Consider the following 21,776-nt stretch of genomic DNA (forward strand, 5'->3'; position numbering starts at 1 on the left):
GAAGATGGGAAATTTTAAGAAATTGATTTTACCAATCTATTCATTATAAGAATCAATATAGTGTCTGCTTTAATCTTTTTACTGGTCACTGCACTTCAAAATATGTAAATCATAGGGAATACCTGCATGGACATCATTAGCATGCGGTAGATTAAGCCCACCTGGTTGTTGGATGATTGAATTGCTGCTTCTTTGAGAAAGATGGTTGTCAAATTTTTTCATTCAATTATATCTTCTGTCCAGCTGCCGTGCTGTGTTGATTTAACGTCTATTGTGTTCTGGATGATATACATTGGGAATTTTTATTTTTATTTTTTTTGTTGTCCAACTTCATTCACAGTAATGGGGTTATCTGGAGGTATTTACTTCAAATTTTGAGTTATTTACTTCAAATTTTGACATAGTCCATGTATGATTTTAGCACTCATAATTTTAGTATATTTGCTGGACAAAGAAAAAAAAAAAGAAAGGGACAAGAGAAAAAGCAACTATATCTAGCTGTTTTGATCACACATATGCCAAGTAGCTTTGCCTTAAATGATTTTAAAAAAGAGGTGAAAAAATAAGGTGTGATTTTATTGTGTGCAAATAACTGTCGTTACAAACTACAAGCGACTCTGTTACACTGGTACAACATATTATTGGTACTTCAGCGGTCAGAATGAGAACTATACATAACAAATTGAAAGAATGGGTTCACAGTGGCAAGGAAAAAAGGCGCGTTGGTAGAGAACCACAGCCACCACTGAATCTGGAAAACCAACTGGTTACTCATCAAGACAGACCTCTGGCAGAGCTCAAACGCTGTGCTGCACGTTCTAAATTGGGTTCATGCTGATGTAACCCATGCCACAATTCATTAGAACCACCATTCCACAATCCAAGCTTAGCTATCTGTTTATGCAATGCCTCCAAGTTGACAAGAGGGACAGTTGTTGGTCGCCCGTGAGCACACTGCAAAACAAACTCTCCAGAATTATCAACAATGCAGCTAAGCAATCTCTCTCTCTCAGCTAAGCAAAACAAACTCTCAATTTTTTGTATTGATTGACAAATAGACTAGGGTACTGTCAACTCACTTGGAAACACAATGATGTTTGCTTCAGCTCTTCAACAATTAGGGAACACTCTGAAGGTAGCAATGTGTCCCCAAACATTATTGCACCTAAATAGTAAAACCAATAAGCAAAATTAAGAACATAATCCCCAAGAAAGAAGCTTTCACCCTTTTAAGAGCAGGAAATACAACTCCGGTGCAGCTAAAAAGTTACTAACATGCTGGAAATTTGAGATGTATCAGGAAGCAAGAAAGAAAAACCACGGCAAATGGCAAATGACACTAGTCCATATGAGAATATTTTGTGGACAAGCATCACCTCGCATAAAGCATTAAATAACTTAATTTGTGGATGATTGGTAACTAATGCAACTTTTACACAGACTAGCATTTTTCCTAAAGATTGAGGTTATTATACCTCTACACGCTTTGGAGTTAAGGACCCGATGAACGGATGGTGGTATAGTTGATGATTCATCTGTATCAGCAAGCTGTTGATCACAAATACAAACTGGAGTGAGAAAATCAACAAATATAGTTTGGGAAAATTTTAGATAATAAATGATGAATCAATAAACTCCAAAAAAATCATGGAAATGGAACTGTAAAAACTTCTCTGTATTACCTGTTGAAGAAATTCCAAGAGATCTACATCAGTCAAATTGACTCCTACAATACACGGCACCTGCACATTAAAGTAATTGTGATATTCAATAATGAGACAAAATAGAGATTGCGGATCTCTGAACTATGTCAATAATGTTATACATCTTGAGTAAATATACAACATTGAGGACACTTAAACATTTAAAGCACCTGGTTGGTCAATGTGTATGTCTATGGAAGTAATAACAATAACTTCTCTGGCAATAATATTTTCCTCTATATATGCATGTATATGTACGTAGTTGACAGACTAACTAGTAATACAATCAAGAAAAAAAAAATTTAAGCTTGTAAAAGAAGTTCAATGGCTGAGAGAGAGAAAGAGAGAGAGAGGCAGGAATGTTCTTCACCGCATTAAGTGTGACAACAGTTGGCTGCCTGTGTAGAAGATTCAGATTCCTGTAAAAACACAAAAGGGTGTACACCAAAAAAATCTCAGAATTTAAAAGATGAATTGTATAACAAGACAAATGCAATATATCATGCATTCTCTAACACCATCCATTTAGCGGGGAAAAAAAAAATCATCCCAGCAAATCCTCAACGAAAGATATGAAGCAGGAGATCCAAAAGGTTCTCCAAAGTCATCAGCACAAACAAAAATCTGACAGACTTGTTCACCAACATTGGTATGGGGTTAATATCTTTGAAGGTCATTCACATAATGATTGACACATAGATCAACAGTACTAATTAAAGATTTTCTAGACACAGAACACAGAAAAATTACTTTTTAAAAGACCTTGAACCCAGAGAACGAATGTTGCAGAGCCAACCCCAATTTTGAATCTGATCAGCATAGTTGTGCAACAACTGATACCCTATTTCAGGCAGGACCTGTTTACAGTTTCGAAAACAATAAAAATCAATAGTGAAGATCTAAAAATTTTCAGATAAATGTTTAACTTGGCACAGCATCTAGGGCTGTAATAGAACCCCGACATATACTGTGAAATGGAAATACCAATTTTTGCTCAGTATCTAGGTAAGTGACTATCTTCATTTCTCCAGATAGCACCTACGAATTTCACTAGTCTATTAGCCACACTGGATTTGTCATTTTAAAAAGTTTGAACTACAAAAGCATTTTACCTTCTGACGTAGTTCTTCCAAGCGGATCCTTTCATCTGCAGGGTGCTGTAAAAGACAATCACTTGCAAAGTAAGAAATGCAGCCAAATGCTGGAAGCAGACTCCAAAACCCTAAGCCAATAAATATGATTATGTGTGTTGGTATGTACACGAATCAAGCCCACACATGTTTGCATGTAGATGTATATATACTACCAGGCATCTACTGGCTAATGCTGACACGATTTCCCAGTTACAAGATTCTCATATGAGAAACTGTTAACCATTCCATGTCCTCAATCCACTTCTAAGATTTCCTGTGCTATGTACATCTCAACAATTGGTGTCATTGAACATTCTGCCGAGATAAAATAGGCCTCGACTGAGAATCATGAGAAGCAGTACTAAACTATGTTACACGGACTCGGGTGTAGATATTGGGTGCAGACGCAGGTGCAGGTACATCTAGGGGTCGGATACTTCAAAATTAAAAATTGAAAATACATAAATATGGATCCAAATTTGGATACGAGTACAGGAATACGGTAAATAGTTATTTTTTAAATATATTTATTATATAAAGATGAGTTAAATAGTTATTTTTAAATATATTTATTATTTTTATCTTATGTATTATTTTTATTGATAATATTTTTAATTTATTTATATAATTTTTTTTTAATTGATAAATATATTATAAATAAAAAAAATATAACAAATAAAGAATAACAAAATATGTTAAAATAAATAAAAAATAAAATTTGGATGATTTATTTTATAGATTTTTTTTTATTATATATGATTTAATTAGATTTATTATTATATAACAAATTATATTATTTATTATATGTTAAAAACGGAAGGGGGGAGAGATAGAGAACACAAATCGACGAGAGAGAGAGAGAGAGAGAGAGAGAAGAAGAAGAAGAAGAAGAAGAAGAAGACAAGGAGGAGATGATAAAGAAGAGAAGACAGAGAGAGAGAAGAGGAGATCGACATAGATGAAGACAGAGACAAGACGACACAGAGACACAAATCGACATAGATCTTCACCCTGTTGCTACCACTGCTCCACTGTAAGTTTCTCTCAACAACCCTTCTTTCTCCTCTCATGTCAGCCATGTCCAAGAAACCCATGCCGAATCTGACACATATCTCACACCCGCACCCATGTCGTATCGTGTCGACACGGGTACTCTGCCCTAAACCAGCGAGTCCATGTAACAGAGGTACTAAATAGTCCACAATTACAACGTCCATAGCATAATGTTTTAACTTGTGAACTAATGTTCTATTTGGCTCACTAGAATAAGATGGAATGGAATGGAATAATCATTCCTTAGGCTCCCCTATGGAATGATCAGTCCATTACAATGATGAATGATGATTCCATTTGCAATATATTTTTTAGTCAATCAAACATGGGAATGGATATTTTGATGTAATGATAATTCCATTCCATTCTATTCCAGTGAATAGAACACTACCTAAATATATCATTTGGCTACGGTCTTTCAAAAATTTAAAAACATGAGATAGATGGATCTCAAGAAGAAAAAAAGAAAGAAAGAAGTGCAGTGCTTAAACCTGGTCAATATAGCAAGCACTCCACCACCCACAATTGGAATGAACTTCTTATTCACCTGTTGGAGAACTTTGGCATCCTCCAGACAATTCTTATTGATAGATTCAGGAACTAATGAATCAGCAGCCGGATGCAAGATCCCAGAAGAGACATCAAGTATATTACTCTCATTGTGAAGATTATGTAATTTGTCTGCCCTCTGTATAGAAAACAAAATCACTTTGTAACCACTAATTTCATAACTTGACAACCCCAAGTTCTTTTAACAAACTGGTAATCATGATAGAATGTGATTTCAAAAAGAAAAGAAAAAATGCTAAGGTACTCAATTGCAGTCCGTAGACAGCTCTTCTACCATTTTAGCCCAGAATCTAATGGATCATGAGATTCCTTCAATGTGCAGTCTGAAGGTTAAGAGAGCGTAAAATCAGAAGTATATCATTTATATGGGTATGATGAAGGTATAAAGTGATAAGCAACAAAAGTGATAATCAAATAATAGTGAAGAAAAAAACAAACAAAGTTAAATTTATTCTAGGGTTTTTTACTTTTTTAGTCCCTGAAGTATGCAATTTGTCATTTGGTCACAAATGTCTAAAATTTGTCCCTAATGTATAAAAAAGTGTTTCACTTTAGTCCCCCCAACCTAACTCTATCTGGAAGTGTTGTTAAAGTCAAGGGTAAATGTGGAAACTCAATTAATAAAAACACATTTTTAGTCTAGTTAATTCTATTTGCACACCCCTCATTTTCTCAGTGCCCACACCATCTTCTAATTTTTCTATTACAGTTTTGTCCCTCAAACAAATTACTCTTTTGGATAAAAACCTAAACCCTAATTTCTCTATACACACATCTGTAGGGCTTGCAAATGTCGGAAGCAACATATATATACATGTTGGATGGCAGGAATATTTCCTTCTAAAGATGTTGGTTCTTTTTTTTGTTTTTAGCAGATATGTAATTATGATTTTAACGCTTTACCCCTAGTTCAGATGGAAAGAGACAAAATTATGTTAGGGGACCAAATTGAAACACTTTTTATAAATTGGGTAGTAAATTAACACAATTTAAACATGGGGGTCCAAAATGACACGGATCACTACTTTGGGAGCTAAAAGTGTATTTTTTTTAATTGAGTTTCTGCATTTACCCCTAAATTTAATGAAGTCTACAGACAAAGTTAAGTTAGGGGACCAAAATGAAACACTTTTTATACATTGAGGGCTTAGGCCTCACTTGGGGAGTAACTATTTTGGTCAAAAAGTCACTGTAAGTTGTCATATCACTCCCTCTATAGCGATCCTGGTTGTCCCTTTACCATTCTGTTGTAATTCGGACTCGGTTCCGTGAAGTTGGTAGTGGTATCTATCTTGTTGTCGTCCTTTAATTCCACTTGATTGAGTTTTAGGATGTTTTGAGCAGGGTTGTTACAGGTTGGTTAGGCCTTGGTTTCAATTCCTTGTTGTTCAGTTTTTAGGCGATTCGCTCAAGCGGGTCTTCTTGCGCTCGGGCGGGGATTGCACACCTCCAGTATTTCGTGTTCCTGCAAAACTTCTGCAGATGTGATTTTTACGCTCGAGCGGTAGCGCTCGAGCAGGTTTGTTGGCGCTCGAGCGGGTAGTACTTTCTGGGTATAAGTTCTGGGAGGGAGAAATCTACGCTCGAGCGGACTGGTTTTCGCGCTCGAGCGGAAGTGCTTTACTCTTGTGTCTTGGCGCTCGAGCGGGCCTTATTGCGCTTGAGCGTGTTCAGATTTTTGTTCTTGGCGCTCGAGCGTTGTGTTCTTCGCTCGAGCGGGTTATGCGTATATGAGTTATCCGCTGGGTGATTTTAAATCACTTTTTGCTTTTCTTTCTCTCTCCTACTTTTTCTAAAACCCATTTTGAGAGCTCCTCTCTCTAAAACCTTGACTTCTCTCTAAGTATTGATCTAGTAGGAGTGAGTTCCTCACCTTCGGCCTTTGTAAAAGTTGTGTTGATCGTTGAGGTCGTCGTTTTGATTCGAGAATCTTGGTCTTTGGAGCACTTTGGTTTTGGTCTCTTCTCCATCCGAGCTCTAACTTCGAGGTAGGGATATCCTACTCATCTTTATGAGCTTTGTCTTTAAATTTTTGCATTTTGATATGGTGGGGGTTGTTGGGTAATTTTGAGAGAGTTTGGGCCTTTGTGTAATTTTACAAAAGTTGGGGTTTTTATTTATATAAAACCTAAATGCATGTTTGGCATGGAAAAGTGAAATTAATGTTGAAACATTAATGAAAATGGAACCTAAGGGTTGTAATGTTAATTATGAAAAATGCCCTAATTACATTAATTGATTAATTTGTATAATTAATTGTTGGAAATGAGAGATTGATTTGAGAATGTGGAAATTGGAAAGGGAAGGGGTTAAAGGGTGTGGTTGGATCATTTATCGCTCACCTAATTGAAATGTTGATTTAATATCCATTTTTGTGCATTTATTTTCTGTTTAGAAATAACTGCTTTGGGCTATCGGTGGAGGATAGTCTTGATTGTTGTAGACAATGCATGATGATTAGGCAAACTAAAACTAATCAATTGAATGTTTCATAGAGTATGACGATGGATAGAATACATTAATTTTATGTATTGATTGATTGTGTATAGAACCCTTGTGTTTATATGCATTGTGTGTAGAGGAGGAGATGGGGGATGTACTCCGCGGTTTAGGGGAAGATGGGGGATGTACCTCTAAACCGGATAGTGTTGGGAGGAGATGGGGGATGAACTCCGTAGATACAGCTCATATGCTTGTCTAGAGAAGTGAAGATACAGCTCATAGGCTTATCTTTGAAAAGTGTAGATACAGCTCATATGCTTGTCTAGTGAAGTGTGGATACAGCTCATATGCTTATCTGTTGATGCGTAATATGTTTAACTGTTGATGTAGATACAGCTAATATTCTTATCTGTTGATGCGTAATATGTTTATCTGTTGATGTGTTAATATAGCTAATATGCTTATCTATTAAATAAAGATGGAGGATGAAAAGTGACATAGACTCGTATGTTATGAAATTGTGACGTGAGATATGTGGATGTATCAGTGTTGGCCATCTATCAATTGCTAATCTTTTAGTCGTTGTTCATAGTTGGTTTAGTATATCTCTGCTGGGCTGTGGCTCACCCTATATGGGAACATCATTTTCAGGTACAGGTAGCATGCCACCTCCAAGGACATAGCTTGGGAGGCTAGAGGCGGACACACTTTTGTTGTCTTATTTCTTTTGATGTATTATATGTAAATTCAAGCCAATGGCTTAATATGTAATTGAGTTAGTACACACTTTTGTAACCAAGTGTTAACTTGGAAAAGTGTAAGCCCGCAGGGCATTTGCTTTTGTCGTTAACATGTAATACTTTTGTAATGAAGTACCCTGATGAATTGAAGAATGTGGATCTTTTGTATATAAATGTATGTCTATATTGATGGGTTTATTGTTATTATTTTGAGGGCGTTACAACTTGGTATCAGAGTGTACCGAGTTCGAATACTTTGGGCACGTGGGAAGTGATTAGTATCACAATGGGTTTGTCTCGCTTGATACAGACTTAGATGTAGTGTCATATGCTATGTGTTTAAATTGATAACATGCTTATGTGTTTATATGGGTATGGGATTTAATTTCTAGGATGTTGATTGGATCCTTGGGTTTCTGGGAGTCTTGTTGGAAAGGCACTTGATCAATGTCGTTTCTAACCGGAACTCTAGTAACGCCTCGGGACTATCATCATCCGGAAATGAAATTCGTAAGTGCTTATGTGTTTATGTGCTTACGTGGAGTGAATTACAGTTGTCCATGAATTAGGACGCGTGTGTATAGCTTCGGCACATTTGTGAATGTGCTAATAGTCTTGGTTACCTTTATTAGAATGTTAGGACGAGGGCGTGGTAGACGTGGCAGGCATGGTAGGCAGGAGGTGCCTCTACCGGATGACGTTCCGGCAGTGCAGGAGGGAATTGGTCAGGCCAACGTGGCCGAGCCAATGGGTCAGCAGGCTATGGGCGCCTTGGCCCGAGAGATAGCAGGAGCTTTGGGTATTCTCAGAGCAGGGAATCAGGCAGTTGAGGCAGGCCCTTCTTTCTTGAAGAGGGAGTTCTTCCGGTCTAACCCGGACGAGTTTGTTGGGGATCCGAAGGAGCCACTTAAGGCTGACGAGTGGTTGGAAAAGATAGAGAAGACGTTCGAGATGCTTGGCATCGAGGACGGAGCATTGAAAGTGACCTTGGCATCCTTCCAACTGAAGGGAGATGCGGGTCAATGGTGGAAGTACGAGAAGGGCAGTGTTGGTGGTGCATGGGAGGCGTTTGTGAATGCTTTCCAGGAGAAGTTTTTATCTTCAGCTGCAAAGGAGAAGCTGAGGAAACAGTTTTGCCAGCTTAAACAGCAGGGCTTGTCAGTGACCGAGTTTGAGGCTACTTTTACCAGTCTGTCCAGGTTTGCACCTGAACTGGTGGCGTCCGAAGAACGCCGTTGCTTTGAGTTCGAGCGGAAATTGAGGTGAGGCCTCAAGTTGAGGGTTGGTGGGTCTTTCATCCGAGAGTATAGACGGTTGGTGGATGTTACAGCTCATATGGAGCTCATGATGCAGGAGGAGGATGAGGGGCAGAGAGGCTCCAAGAGGAGCCAAGATGGTCAGGGTGATGGTAAGAGACAGAGGGGTTCTAACCCTCAGCAGTCTCAGGGTGGTTTGGCTAGGTCGACCTTCCCAGTGCCGAGTGCAGGCTCCGGGAGAGGTAGTCAGGGGGATTTCACCTGTTACAAGTGTGGCCAGCTGGGTCACAAAGTTTTGGTTTTCCCGCAGAAGGGAGGGGGTCAGCGAGCTGTTTCTTCATCAGTTAGACCACAGGGCCAGAGTCAGGGCAGGGGCCAGTCCTTGTCTTGCTATCAGTGTGGTCAACTCGGGCACCTAAAGAGGTTTTGCCCGCAGTTGAGTGCCACTTCGGGAGCGTCTGGTTCTAGGCAAACGCAGAGTTTTCAGCCAGCTCAGTCTGCGCAGGCCTCGAGGGCCAACCCGGGAGCTTCGTTATCCCAGTCTGTGCAGCAGTCTTTTGCTCCTAGAGGTGAGCAGTTTGATCAGGGGCCTACAGGGCGCGTGTATGCGGTTACCGCGTAGGATCTAGTACCGGCTCCATCAGTAGTGAGAGGTACTTTTCTGTTTTGCAACTCGGTTGCTAGTGTGTTGATTGACACGAGTGCATCTCATTCTTTTGTATCTGCTGCATTTGCATCTGTTTTGAAATTGGAGTTGGCACAGTTAGCATCTCCTATTTGTGTGGTATCGCCTATTGGTTGTGAGTTAATCTTGAAACAAGGTGTTAGAGGATGTGATATAGAGGTCGCCGACCATAGGCTTCCTTTTCCTTTCGTTGTCATGCCTATGAAGGATTTTGATGTTATTTTGGGTATGGACTGGCTATCGTCATACCGGGCTGTTATCGATTGCTACCGCCAGAGGGTCACGTTATGTACCTTGAGCGGAGAGTGGTTCCATTTCTTGGGAGACCGGGTTGGTAGTGTTTTGCCACCGGGGTATGATTCGCGAGGGCGGAGTGAGCTTAGTGGTCTACTTGCTAGCTTTGAGAGTGGTAAGTGTGGTGAGACCCAGCTTGTGTTACCGAGGGTGGTTTGTGAGTATTCGGATGTCTTTCCCGAGGACCTTGTTAGTTTGCCACCTCACCGAGAGATAGAGTTCTCTATTGATCTAGTGCCTGGCACGGCGCCGATTTCTATGGCACCCTATCGTTTTGCTCCAGCAGAGTTGGTTGAGTTGAAAGTTCAGCTCCAGGAATTGCTAGATAAGGGTTTTGTTCGCCCTAGTGTTTCGCCGTGGGGAGCACCGACCCTCTTTGCTAAAAAGAAAGATGGCGCCTTGAGATTGTGTATAGACTACCGGAAGTTGAATCGGGCTACGGTGAAGAATAAGTACCCTATGCCCCGTATAAATGATCTGTTTGACCAGTTGAAGAGTTCCCGTTGTTTCTCTAAGATAGACTTAAGATCGGGTTACCACCAGTTGAGGGTCAGGGAGGAGGATATTCCTAAGACGGCATTTCGTACACGGTATGGCCATTATGAGTTTTTGGTGATGCCATTCGGGCTTACCAATGCACCGGCAGTCTTTATGGACTTGATGAACCGGATCTTCCGGGAATTCTTAGACCGTTTTGTAGTCGTTTTCGTGGACGACATTCTTATCTATTCGCCTTTTGAGGAGGAGCACGAGGAACACTTGAGAGTGGTGCTTGAGTTGCTTAGAGCCCATAGGCTGTATGCCAAGTTTGGGAAGTATGAGCTCTGGCTAAGGGAAGTCAAATTCTTAGGCCATGTGGTATCCGGGGAAGGGGTGTCCGTTGATGCATCCAAGGTAGAGGCAGTGCAAGATTGGGCACAGCCTAAGAGTGTGTTTGAGATCTGCAGTTTTCTGGGATTAGCTGGGTATTACCGTCGGTTTGTGAAGGATTTCTCCAGGCTAGCTTCGCCGTTGACTAGGTTGACGCAGAAATGGGTCAAGTTCGTATGGAGTGAGACTTGTGAAAAGTCGTTCCAAGAATTGAAGGTTAGATTGACCACCGCACCGGTTTTGATTATTCCGGAGAGAGGGTTGGGTTATGCGGTTTATTGTGATGCCTCACGAGAGGGTTTGGGTTGTGTGTTGATGCAAGATGGGAAAGTGGTAGCTTATGGCTCACGTCAGTTGAAAATTCACGAGAAGAATTACCCTACACACGACCTTGAGTTAGCAGCAGTGATCCTTGCCTTGAAGATTTGGAGGCACTACCTTTATGGTGAGAGGTTCGAGGTGTTCTCGGACCACAAGAGTTTGAAGTATCTGTTTACACAGAGAGACTTGAATTTAAGGCAGAGGAGATGGATGGAGTTCATTGAGGACTATGATTTTGAGTTGCACTATCATCCGGGAAAGGCCAATGTTGTGGCCGATGCCCTTAGTAGGAAATCCATTAGTGATATAGCCTGTATTGCCATCCGGGAATGGAAGATGTTGGGTGCACTTGGCGAGTTTGATTTGCATCTAGGCAAACCTATTGAGGCTGCGGCCTTGTTTTCTGTTGTTGCACAGCCTACACTTGTGACTAGAGTGTTAGAAGCACAGAGAGATGACCTTGAGGTAGAGTCCTTCCGAGAGAAGATCTCCAGTGGGAAAGTTTAGAAGGCTTTGACGGTGTATCCCGACCAGAGTGTGAGATACCGAGACCGTTTGTTTGTGCCGGAGTCTTGCCGAGAGGAAGTACTCCGAGAGTTCCATCATTCACGCCTTGCGGTGCATCCGGGAGGCACTAAGATGTATCGGGATTTGGGTCGCCAGTTTTGGTGGCGGGGTATGAAGAGAGATGTGGCAGTTTTCGTGTCTAAGTGCCTTACTGGTCAGCAAGTGAAGGCCGAGCATCAGAGGCCAGCGGGTTTGTTGCAACCCTTGCCTATTGCCGAGTGAAAGTGGGAGCATGTCACTATGGACTTCGTTGTAGGTCTTCCGAGGACTCAGCGGGATAGTGATGCTATTTGGGTGGTTGTAGACCGGTTGACTAAGTCGGCGCACTTCATTTCCATGCGTGTGAGAGATTCGGTAGATCATCTCGCCGACTTGTATATTCGGGACATAGTGAGATTGCACGGGGTCCCAGTGACGATCGTCTCAGATAGAGATCCTCGTTTTATTGCTAGGTTGTGGCAGAGTTTGCAGAGTGCCTTGGGCACTAAGTTGACCTTTAGTACGGCTTATCATCCTCAGACTGACGGGCAGTCCGAGCGTACTATTCAGATCTTTGAGGATATGCTTCGGGGTTGTGTCCTTGACTTTAGTGGGATGTGGGAGAGGCACTTACCATTGGTGGAATTTGCCTACAACAACAGCTTTCAGTCTAGCATCGGTATGGCACCGTTTGAGGCCTTGTATGGTCGACCGTGTAGGTCTCCAGTTTGTTGGGTCGAGGTGGGTGATGCACCTTTGTTGGGTCCGGCGTTGGTTAGAGAGACGACGGAGAAAGTTGAGCTTATCCGTAGGAGGCTTGTTACAGCCCAGAGTCGCCAAAAGAGTTATGCTGACCGTAGGAGGAGGCCTTTGGCGTTCGAGGCAGGTGATCATGTCTTCTTGAAAATATCACCTAGACGAGGTTTGATGAGATTTGGCAAGAGTGGAAGTTATCCCCTCAGTTTATTGGTCCTTTTGAGATCCTTGAGAGGATTGGCGAGGTTGCCTATCGTTTAGCCTTACCGCCGCAGTTGTCCGGAGTGCATGACGTGTTTCATGTGAGTATGCTTCGGAAGTATGAGCCGAATCCGTCCCACGTGTTAGATTGGACCGATTTAGAGGTAGATGAGGGTGCCTCGTATGGGGAGGGACCGGTTCGGCTCGTAGATAGGCGGGATCAAGTCCTGCGAGGCAAGACCATCTTTTAGTAAAGGTTTTGTGGAAACATCACGGAGTGGAGGAAGCCACTTGGGAACGTGAGTTGGAGGTCCGCGAGAAATATCCGGACTTGTTTATTAATGAGTAATCTTGTATTTAAATTTTGTAATGTTGTTGGACTTAAGAGCTTTATATATGTCTTGAGTTGTAAAACATTGGTAATGTTTTGGTTTAATGAAAGTATGTTGTAGAACTTACCTTGATATGGGAGTTGATTATGATATTGCATATGTTGGCTATATTGTAGGATTGGAGTTGTATCATGTACATTGATTATGATATGAACTGTGAACCATGTATATTGGAAATGGTTGGAAATGGAAGAAAATTGCATGTTGATAATGCACTTGTAATATATGCTGTGAAATGCCTCTTGAAAAGAGATGGAATTGACCGGTAATGGGTCGAAATGCTTAATATTATGTCGTAATATTGTTGAGAATGGAGAAAACCTGTTGTTGAAAAACTTGTGTTTAATTTCGGGGACGAAATTCTTTAAGGGGGGGAGGTTATAGCGATCCTGGTTGTCCCTTTACCGTTCTGTTGTAATCCGGACTCGGTTCCGTGAAGTTGGTAGCGGTATCTATCTTGTTGTCGTCCTTTAATTCCACTTGATTGAGTTTTAGGATGTTTTGAGCAGGGTTGTTACAGGTTGGTTAGGCCTTGGTTTCAATTCCTTGTTGTTCAGTTTTTAGGCGATCCGCTCGAGCGGGTCTTCTTGCGCTCGAGCGGGGATTGCACACCTCCAGTATTTCGTGTTCCTGCAAAACTTCTACAGATGTGATTTTTACGCTCAAGCGGGTTTGTTTATGCTCGAGCGGTAGCGTTCAAGCGGGTTTGTTGGCGCTCGAGCGGATAGTGCTTTCTGGGTATAAGTTCTGGGAGGGGGAAATCTACGCTCAAGCGGACTGGTTTTCGCGCTCGAGCAGAAGTGCTTTATTCTTGTGTCTTGGCGCTCGAGCGGGCCTTATTGCGCTCGAGCGTGTCCAGATTTTTGTTCTTGGCGCTCGAGCATTATGTTCTCCGCTCGAGCGGGTTATGCGTATATGAGTTATCCGCTGGGTGATTTTAAATCACTTTTTGCTTTTCTTTCTCTTTCCTACTTTTTCTAAAACCCATTTTGAGAGCTCCTCTCTCTAAAACCTTGACTTCTCTCTAAGTATTGATCTAGTAGGAGTGAGTTCCTCACCTTCGGCCTTTGTAAAAGTTGTGTTGATCGTCGAGGGCGTCATTTTGATCCGAGAATCTTGGTCTTTGGAGCACTTTGGTTTTGGTCTCTTCTCCATCCGAGCTCTAACTTCGAGGTAGGGATATCCTACTCCTCTTTATGAGCTTTGTCTTTAAATTTTTGCATTTTGATATGTTGGGGGTTGTTGGGTAATTTTGAGAGAGTTTGGGCCTTTGTGTAATTTTACAAAAGTTGGGGTTTTTATTTATATAAAACCTAAATGCATGTTTGGCATGGAAAAGTGAAATTAATGTTGAAACATTAATGAAAATGGAACCTAAGGGTTGTAATGTTAATTATGAAAAATACCCTAATTACATTAATTGATTAATTTGTATAATTAATTGTTGGAAATGAGGGATTGATTTGAGAATGTGGAAATTGGAAAGGAAATGGGTTAAAGGGTGTGGTTGGATCATTTATCGCTCACCTAATTGAAATGTTGATTTAATATCCATTTTTGTGCATTTATTTTCTGTTTAGAAATAACTGCTTTGGGCTATCGGTGGAGGATAGTCTTGATTGTTATAGGCAATGCATGATGATTAGGCAAACTAAAACTAATCAATTGAATGTGTCACAGAGTATGACGATGGATAGAATACATTAATTTTATGTATTGATTGATTGTGTATAGAACCCTTGTGTTTATATGCATTGTGTGTAGAGGAGGAGATGGGGGATGTACTCCGCGGTTTAGGGGAAGATGGGGGATGTACCTCTAAACCGGATAGTGTTGGGAGGAGATGGGGGATGAACTCCGTAGATACAGCTCATATGCTTGTCTAGAGAAGTGAAGATACAGCTCATAGGCTTATCTTTGAAAAATGTAGATACAGCTCATATGCTTGTCTAGTGAAGTATGGATACAGCTCATATGCTTATCTATTGATGCTTAATATGTTTAACTGTTGATGTAGATACAGCTAATATGCTTATCTGTTGATGCATAATATGTTTATCTGTTGATGTGTTGATATAGCTAATATGCTTATCTATTAAATAAAAATGGATGATGAAAAGTGACATAGACTCGTATGTTATGAAATTGTGACGTGAGATATGTGGATGTATCAGTGTTGGCCATCTATCAATTGCTAATCTTTTAGTCATTGTTCATAGTTGGTTTAGTATATCTCTGCTGGGTTGTGGTTCACCTTATATGGGAACATCATTTTCAGGTACAGGTAGCATGCCACCTCCAAGGACATAGCTTGGGAGGCTAGAGGCGGACACACTTTTGTTGTCTTATTTCTTTTGATGTATTACATGTAAATTCAAGCCAAGGGCTTAATATGTAATTGAGTTAGTACACTCTTTTGTAACCAAGTGTTAACTTGGAAAGGTGTAAGCCCGTAGGGCATTTGCTTTTGTCGTTAACATGTAATACTTTTGTAATGAAGTACCCTGATGAATTGAAGAATGTGGATCTTTTGTATATAATGTATGTCTATATTGATGGGTTTATTGTTATTATTTTGAGGGCGTTACACCCTCTACTTTTCTGCACATCTTTTCGTAAAAAGCAAAAAAGTTACTAAAATAGCTTGTTCCCAAACTAGGCCTTAATTGACACAATTTAAATTTGGGATCACAATGACACATCACATTCTTTGGGGACTAAAAAGGTAACTAATCCTTCCTTCTATAATACATTATTCATAAATGCTTCCATATTGTGGGAGAATAGGCAAAATAATATTAACTGTTCAATCTACAATCCTACATAACGCTACATAATCTTAACAGATGGAAATCTACCTAAAAAAATCTAGTACTCACCCATAGATCAATGGGAAGCATAACTTTTGCCTACACATAACAGAATTATTTTCAACTGAATCCATGCCATAAATGTGGAGGTGCTCTGACTTTTTGCATTTAAAATTTTTGAACGTCAGTTATGTCTTACGATGCTACATAATACTAACATAATCATAATAGATGGACACCTGCCTAAAAAACATGGTAGCTTCTCCCATAGATCAATGGGAAACGTAACTTTTTCCAACACATAACAACAACATTACCTTCAACCAAATCCTTACTGTAAATGTTAAGATCCTCTGATTTTTGCGTATCACATTTTTTAATGTCCTTCATGTCATGTGCTTTCTTCTTATCTGGTCTGAAAGCAAAACCTCAGTGAAGTTAGCAACTATCAGATTTGATCTAGCATTTTAAGCTTGACATGGAAATACTAAAAGTAATTATACCTGGTGTAGATCAATGGATCTTCCACAGAATTTGGCTCAGAATATAGTTGACATTCACCAGATGATTGTTGAGGATGCTTCAACCCACTCGTTTCTGCACAATACACATAAATCTTAACTGGTCTAGCTTATTTGCACCACCACCAAGTCCTACAAACAGTTTGTATTAAAGCAACACCTTGTGAAGTAGGGGCATTATTGATGGCCTGGGCTTTGAGTTTTTTTGCTTCCATGGCCAAATGGGTATTTAAGGTGAAGAATTTTTTCTTGCCTCTGTAAAAAGGTGGAGTTGAATGGCTTCTTTTTGGCCTTCTCTTACAAACATATCCTTCTTGTTGATATATAATCGGATCCTTTAGGCCTTCATTCACAACATCATAAATTGCTGAAGAAATATGGTGTGACGTTACTGCAGAACAGTTGGCATTATATTTACCATGCGAGTCTAAACATAACCACTCTGTTTCATCAATAAATATATCGGGACATTTTGAAAAGAGAACATCATCTAGATTATGTTGTTGGATAAATCTACAATTATCTTTCTTGGAACGAACATAACTTTCAAAACCTGAGCACATGTTTGCAAAACTTGTTGAGAAGTCTTCTTGGCTTGAGCTTTTTCGCAAAGAATCATCAAAATAAAAACCACGGTCCTTAATAACCCTTTCCGCTAAATAGTCATATCTATTGTCATATTTGATACGCCTCTCAAGTGCATTCTCATCAAAGAAATTATCCACATTCTGAGATTTGGTCCTAAATAATGGATCTGACATTACAGAAGACCATTCAGATTTAAGAGACTGACGACTTGAGAAAAATTCTCCGACACGTGCAATTGAGTCTGGTGGAAGGTCATTCTCTCCAGCTAAACACTCTCCACCTATTGCAGAAGACTCTATTGAATCCCTTGACAAAAAATCTAGACCTGTAAGCACCTCACACTTAGACATGGGTCCGGGGGAAGACCAAGCACTTGCTGCTTCATCCTGCCATAGAGTCCCTGGAAGGAAATCAAACCTCTAGTTATTGTCATCAATTTCTCCAACACAAACCCAATCATTAGGTTCAAGACTCTTTCTTTTGGCTCCAAAACCATTAATCCGAAAGTCAAATCCTTCAGAGCTTGCAGGTGATGCCCCATCAACTGGAAGGCTTCACCTACAGGAGCAATTATGCAGAAAGGGCTTTAGATCCTCGCTGATCTTGTCCACATCATCACCTATTTCAAAACAATCAGGAGATAATGCACTCCCATTAAATCCATTACTTATGCTGGCATCCACATTGAAATGTGTATCCTCTAATCTAGAACCCAAAATATAGTCTGTGTGCTCACTGGATCTTTTTTCCCCAAAGAACTTATTCCCCAAGAAATGGTCTTCAGAAGAGAAAACATTATGGTCAGTTGCCTGCAGATAGCTAGCACTCTTTTGGTTTACAGTTACTCTGGATGGGGCAAGCAATCCATCACACAATTGGAATGAGTAGTCAGTTTGATACAAAGATCCCAACCTGATCTGGTGTTCTGAAGCATCTTGACAAGAAAATCTATTGTCTTTCCAGTGAAACATATGGTCACTTTCTTTAGTTGGCATCTCCAACTGGGGGGAGAGAAGGCCAAAAGAAGCACGGTGATTGTATATCCTGCACCTCCTTTTTGCAATTTCATATTTTTCTGGAAAATCTGCTAATGTTTGGCAACAAAAGAAATCTTAGGATACACATGAAGGAAATCGATTGGGTAAATTACACCTTTGCTCATTGTTTGAGCCAAATTTCAGTTTAGTCCCTATAGCTTCAATTTCATCAATTTAAACCTCATACTTTCAATTCCGTACCAATGTGGTCAGCTGTCATTAACATTTTGGATGGAAAACATGTGTGAAACTAGAGGGACAACAGTAGAATTCAAAAGAACTATAGGGACCACAGGTGTAACCTATTCATTTTTCTTTTTGTGCAGGAATTGCTAAAATTTCCACATGTTGCCTTTTTCCGTCCAAAATGCTAACCACAATGGATAGAGGAACCACATTGAAACGTAATTGACAGTATGAGGTTTAAATTGATGAAATTGAAACTACAGGGACCGAAGTGAAAACTTCACTGGACCTAGAGGGACCAACAGTATAATTTACCCAAACAGATTTTTTGCCAGTTCACAAGCAAGCTATATAAACATCATTCATGAAATTTTGTTACTCTGGAAATGTGTTCTCTCTTTTCCAAATAGTTTTGAGGAATGTAACTATTGAAACAACTAGATCAGGGTATTCAAACTCTATATACAGAATTATCAGAAGCAAGACATTTAATAATAAAATATAGATCCTACCTTTTTCTGGTGATGAAACATCATCACCTTCCCTCCAGGTATTGTCTTCTTCTGACATAACAGTACCACGGCTAGAGGAATTTCCTTGAAACATATCAAAAGTCAAGACAAGTTTAAGAAATGAATTAACAAAAATAATGTTAACAGACAACAAAAAGATTATTCACAAATTTAGCAGTTTACCGTGAGAAAATTTTTCAGTCCACAAGTGTGTGATGGCCTTTTCAATAAAATTAATAATGGGAGACCAATCCTGAGAGAGAGAGAGAGAGAGGATCAAGGGAACAATTGGATTCCTAAATTACTTCACAACAGAGTGATAACCAAACAAATTAAATTAGTAAGACTAAAGCCTTGAAGGAAATACTAGGACACTGTAAGTGAGAAGAATGAGGTAGACAAGCCATCTACAGCATTTAGGCAAATGAATCACACACATGGGGGAAGAAACAACACCAATCATCCAAAATTGACAGAATGAAGGAAAATATATGTATATATACTGCTATATCAAGTGTAATGCACAAATGAAATTTTTTCAACAGAAACATCAATCCCCAAACAATCCCTGTTTCAACAGAAGCATGCGATCAACAGTGATCGATGTGAAATCGATCCCTCACTTTGAAAGTGATCGATCCCTTATTAGTTGTGATCGATTGCCACCCTAGTTTTCACAAATCCTTCGTAAATTGGCTTTGGAAGCTGAGTTTCAATATAAACACCTCTATAACTTGGTTTTCTATATCCCAACCATTGTTTTTTCACAGTCAAAATTCTGTAAACTCTAGAAAAATTCTCAGCAAATATTTTGATCATTATGAGAGAATTTTCTCGAGATAGTTTTCCAAAAACCTTACATATCTTTGCATTGTTGTGTTCTGCACACAGGGTTGATTGGGTAATTGGATCCGTTCAAGAATAGAGATCGAGGCTGTTGCTTCGTAGTGTCCAGAAGATCAAAAAGGCTGACTGAGTCAAGCTATGCTCGTGGAGTAACTACAAGTCATCAGAGTTGTAGATAAACCTAGGTATACGGTTGTAAGTTTTCTCGACTGTGTCCTGTATTCTATCATCATTTGGTGGATTTTTGTTGGGTGTTGTGGCCATGGTTTTTCCCTTTTGGGCTTTCCATGTAAAATCTGTGTTATCGTGTGATTGCTATTTACTGTGGTAAATTTTGATTAAAAGGCTAAAATAGGGCTAATAAACATAATTCACCACCCCCCCCCAACCCCTTTTCCGTTTCTAGGCACATTTTACTGAAGTCTCCAATATTTCAACTTTTTGAGAAATGACAAAAATCACTTTTCCACTCAAAACAATCTAATTGACAAAGGGCAAACAAACTTCATAAGCCAAGAAAATTCTCAATCAATTAGCTAATTATATATATCACAATTCATGATCAAACAAGAAGAAATGTTACCTTGAATTCAACAAAAGTCTTTGATGGTTCAAAAGTTATATCATACCAAGATCTTGGGCAACTTAAATTCAAAATGTATGTTTCATATGTTTGAGACCTACTTCGCTTCCCGTTTTGTAACTTCATGTTAGCCTCCTGCAGATCCGAAGAGTTGAACCTAGTGACTAACTCATTCAGCAGTTTATGAATTGGGCCCTTGCAGATATAAAGAGAGTTGATGTCTACATAAGTGAAGGTCAAGAAAATCAAAATTCTCAATTATCTCAATTGCCAATCTTTTTGTTTTATCAGTATCTTAATTGCTAATCTATCTAGTGCAATATAACCTTTGCACACTAACAAGATAATCAACTTCACGGATACAGACAAATTGACAGGCCTGCAAGAAAAAGGACCCTCAATTAGCACTATTGACAGTGGGGAATCAGTAAAGCATATCAAAACAGTTAAATAGTTATATCATCAAATGAAGTATACCTTCACAAATGAAGTATCACGAGGACTAGACATATATCCAGAAAGCTTTAATACACCATCAGAGACATTTAATTCATGTAGAGAGCTGAAAATCTCAATTCCAAAACCACTCGTCAACAGTGACAAAGGAGATGAGGAAGGAGTCGTGCAGAACAACTCATCCTCACTGCATGCAGGTAAAACAAAATGTAAGCAAACACATATATGACCCTCCAAGTGCTATATTGACAAATGTAGAGCAGGAACACCTCTCAATATCAACAACTTCGAAGAATACTTTTGGATGAACAATGGCAATTCTAAGAACACATTTTTTGACTGAGTGCAAGACCTTCTTCGGGCTTCCAATTTCATTATGCAAATCACAACCAAATCAAGTTAGTGCACATCATCACGAAAGAGTACATTAAGAAGATACACCACATCGAGATAGGTAGTTTTTGGCTTTGAACCTCTTCTAGTGAAAGCCTATCAGACGTACTAGCTAACCAGTGGACGCGATGCCTTGAACTATTCAACTGTTTGTGTAAGCCAAGATAATAGACTACACATAGTGTATCCTTAGACATAGTTTGGTTCTTACGGTTGTGTTCATTTTGGCCCTGAACAACGCCTGGTAATTCATGAGCGCTCTAGAGAATTTAGCTTTCTCAATTCTCATAAAACCGGCCCAGTTCACACTCATATAGGTGATTACTTATTAAGAGTGTCCTGCTATACCCCACTTGGATGTCCAAGCTATAAGAATCATTAAAATCAAAGCTTACCCTACTAACGCTGCAGGTATCACTCTTCATATCATAGAAATGGGTAAGAATAACCTCCTTAGTGATACGTGAAGTCATCCATAATTCAGTTGTCCCTTTGAACCTAGATCTTGGAATCTCCAGTCAACTAGGTTGGGTTGCCATTATGGCAACTTTTAAGTAATAGGCTTTAATCCCATTCCCCTCGATAAATAGTACACTTGCTCTCTGGCTAGCTCTTTAGTCAATGGATCTGTAATATTCTCCTTTGACTTTACATATTCCATAGAAATAATTCTATGTGAGAGCAAATGCCTAACGATATTATGTCTTCGACAAATGTGTCGAGACTTACTGTAGACACCCCATTTTTGACCGCCCTTAAGACTTGAGCGCCACTGATGGTCTACTTGGTGGTAAAAAGTGTGCAGTGCAAGGGTTCTATTTTCTTCAGCAAAGAGAGAGTCAAATCCCAACTTCACGCCCCATTTTTGGACTAAAACTATTT

The 21,776-nt window shown here is 39.7% G+C and overlaps 2 protein-coding genes across 3 annotated transcripts; both read right to left on the reverse strand.

Moving 5' to 3' along the window:
- Positions 1 to 555: 555 nt before the first annotated feature.
- Positions 556 to 20,895, reverse strand: LOC114310957 (DNA mismatch repair protein MLH3; the record flags this gene model as incomplete). Its single annotated transcript, XM_028257055.2, has 17 exons — positions 556 to 954; positions 1,080 to 1,165; positions 1,476 to 1,548; positions 1,683 to 1,742; positions 2,074 to 2,122; positions 2,454 to 2,560; positions 2,688 to 2,741; positions 2,816 to 2,969; positions 4,381 to 4,577; positions 17,255 to 17,439; positions 17,501 to 17,925; positions 18,484 to 18,700; positions 18,800 to 18,869; positions 20,046 to 20,266; positions 20,409 to 20,424; positions 20,523 to 20,688; positions 20,771 to 20,895. Coding segments are annotated over 17 exons (2,385 nt in total), but the record flags the coding sequence as incomplete, so codon positions are not given.
- LOC114310955 (uncharacterized) lies at positions 4,558 to 17,255 on the reverse strand. 2 transcript variants are annotated; one of them, XM_082907778.1, is made up of 4 exons: positions 16,547 to 17,255; positions 16,276 to 16,369; positions 16,090 to 16,187; positions 4,558 to 4,782 (listed from the first exon to the last, which is right to left on the reverse strand). In XM_082907778.1, the coding sequence occupies exons 1-4, from the start codon at positions 17,229 to 17,231 to the stop codon at positions 4,730 to 4,732; spliced, it is 930 nt and encodes a 309-aa protein (XP_082763904.1). In that variant the 5' UTR covers positions 17,232 to 17,255; the 3' UTR covers positions 4,558 to 4,729. The 2 variants fall into 2 exon arrangements, with proteins under 2 accessions (XP_082763904.1, XP_082763903.1); XM_082907777.1 differs by having other exon boundaries at positions 4,564 to 4,782; positions 16,454 to 17,255.
- Positions 20,896 to 21,776: the final 881 nt, after the last annotated feature.

This window comes from Camellia sinensis, chromosome 15 (genome assembly GCF_055761805.1).
Source record: "Camellia sinensis isolate YWXY chromosome 15, ASM5576180v1, whole genome shotgun sequence".
NCBI lineage: Eukaryota > Viridiplantae > Streptophyta > Magnoliopsida > Ericales > Theaceae > Camellia > Camellia sinensis.

Bases quoted from the DNA above. Each gene is read 5' to 3' on its own strand.
- LOC114310955 (XM_082907777.1), bottom strand. From the start codon at position 17,231: ATGTCTAAGTGTGAGGTGCTTACAGGTCTAGATTTTTTGTCAAGGGAT. The intron at 16,188-16,275 runs GTATAATTACTT...TTTTGCTTTCAG, and splicing joins GATCCATTGATCTACACCAG to ACCAGATAAGAAGAAAGCAC. The intron at 4,783-16,089 runs GTAATGTTGTTG...CTTAACCTTCAG, and splicing joins CAGTAAGGATTTGGTTGAAG to ACTGCACATTGAAGGAATCT.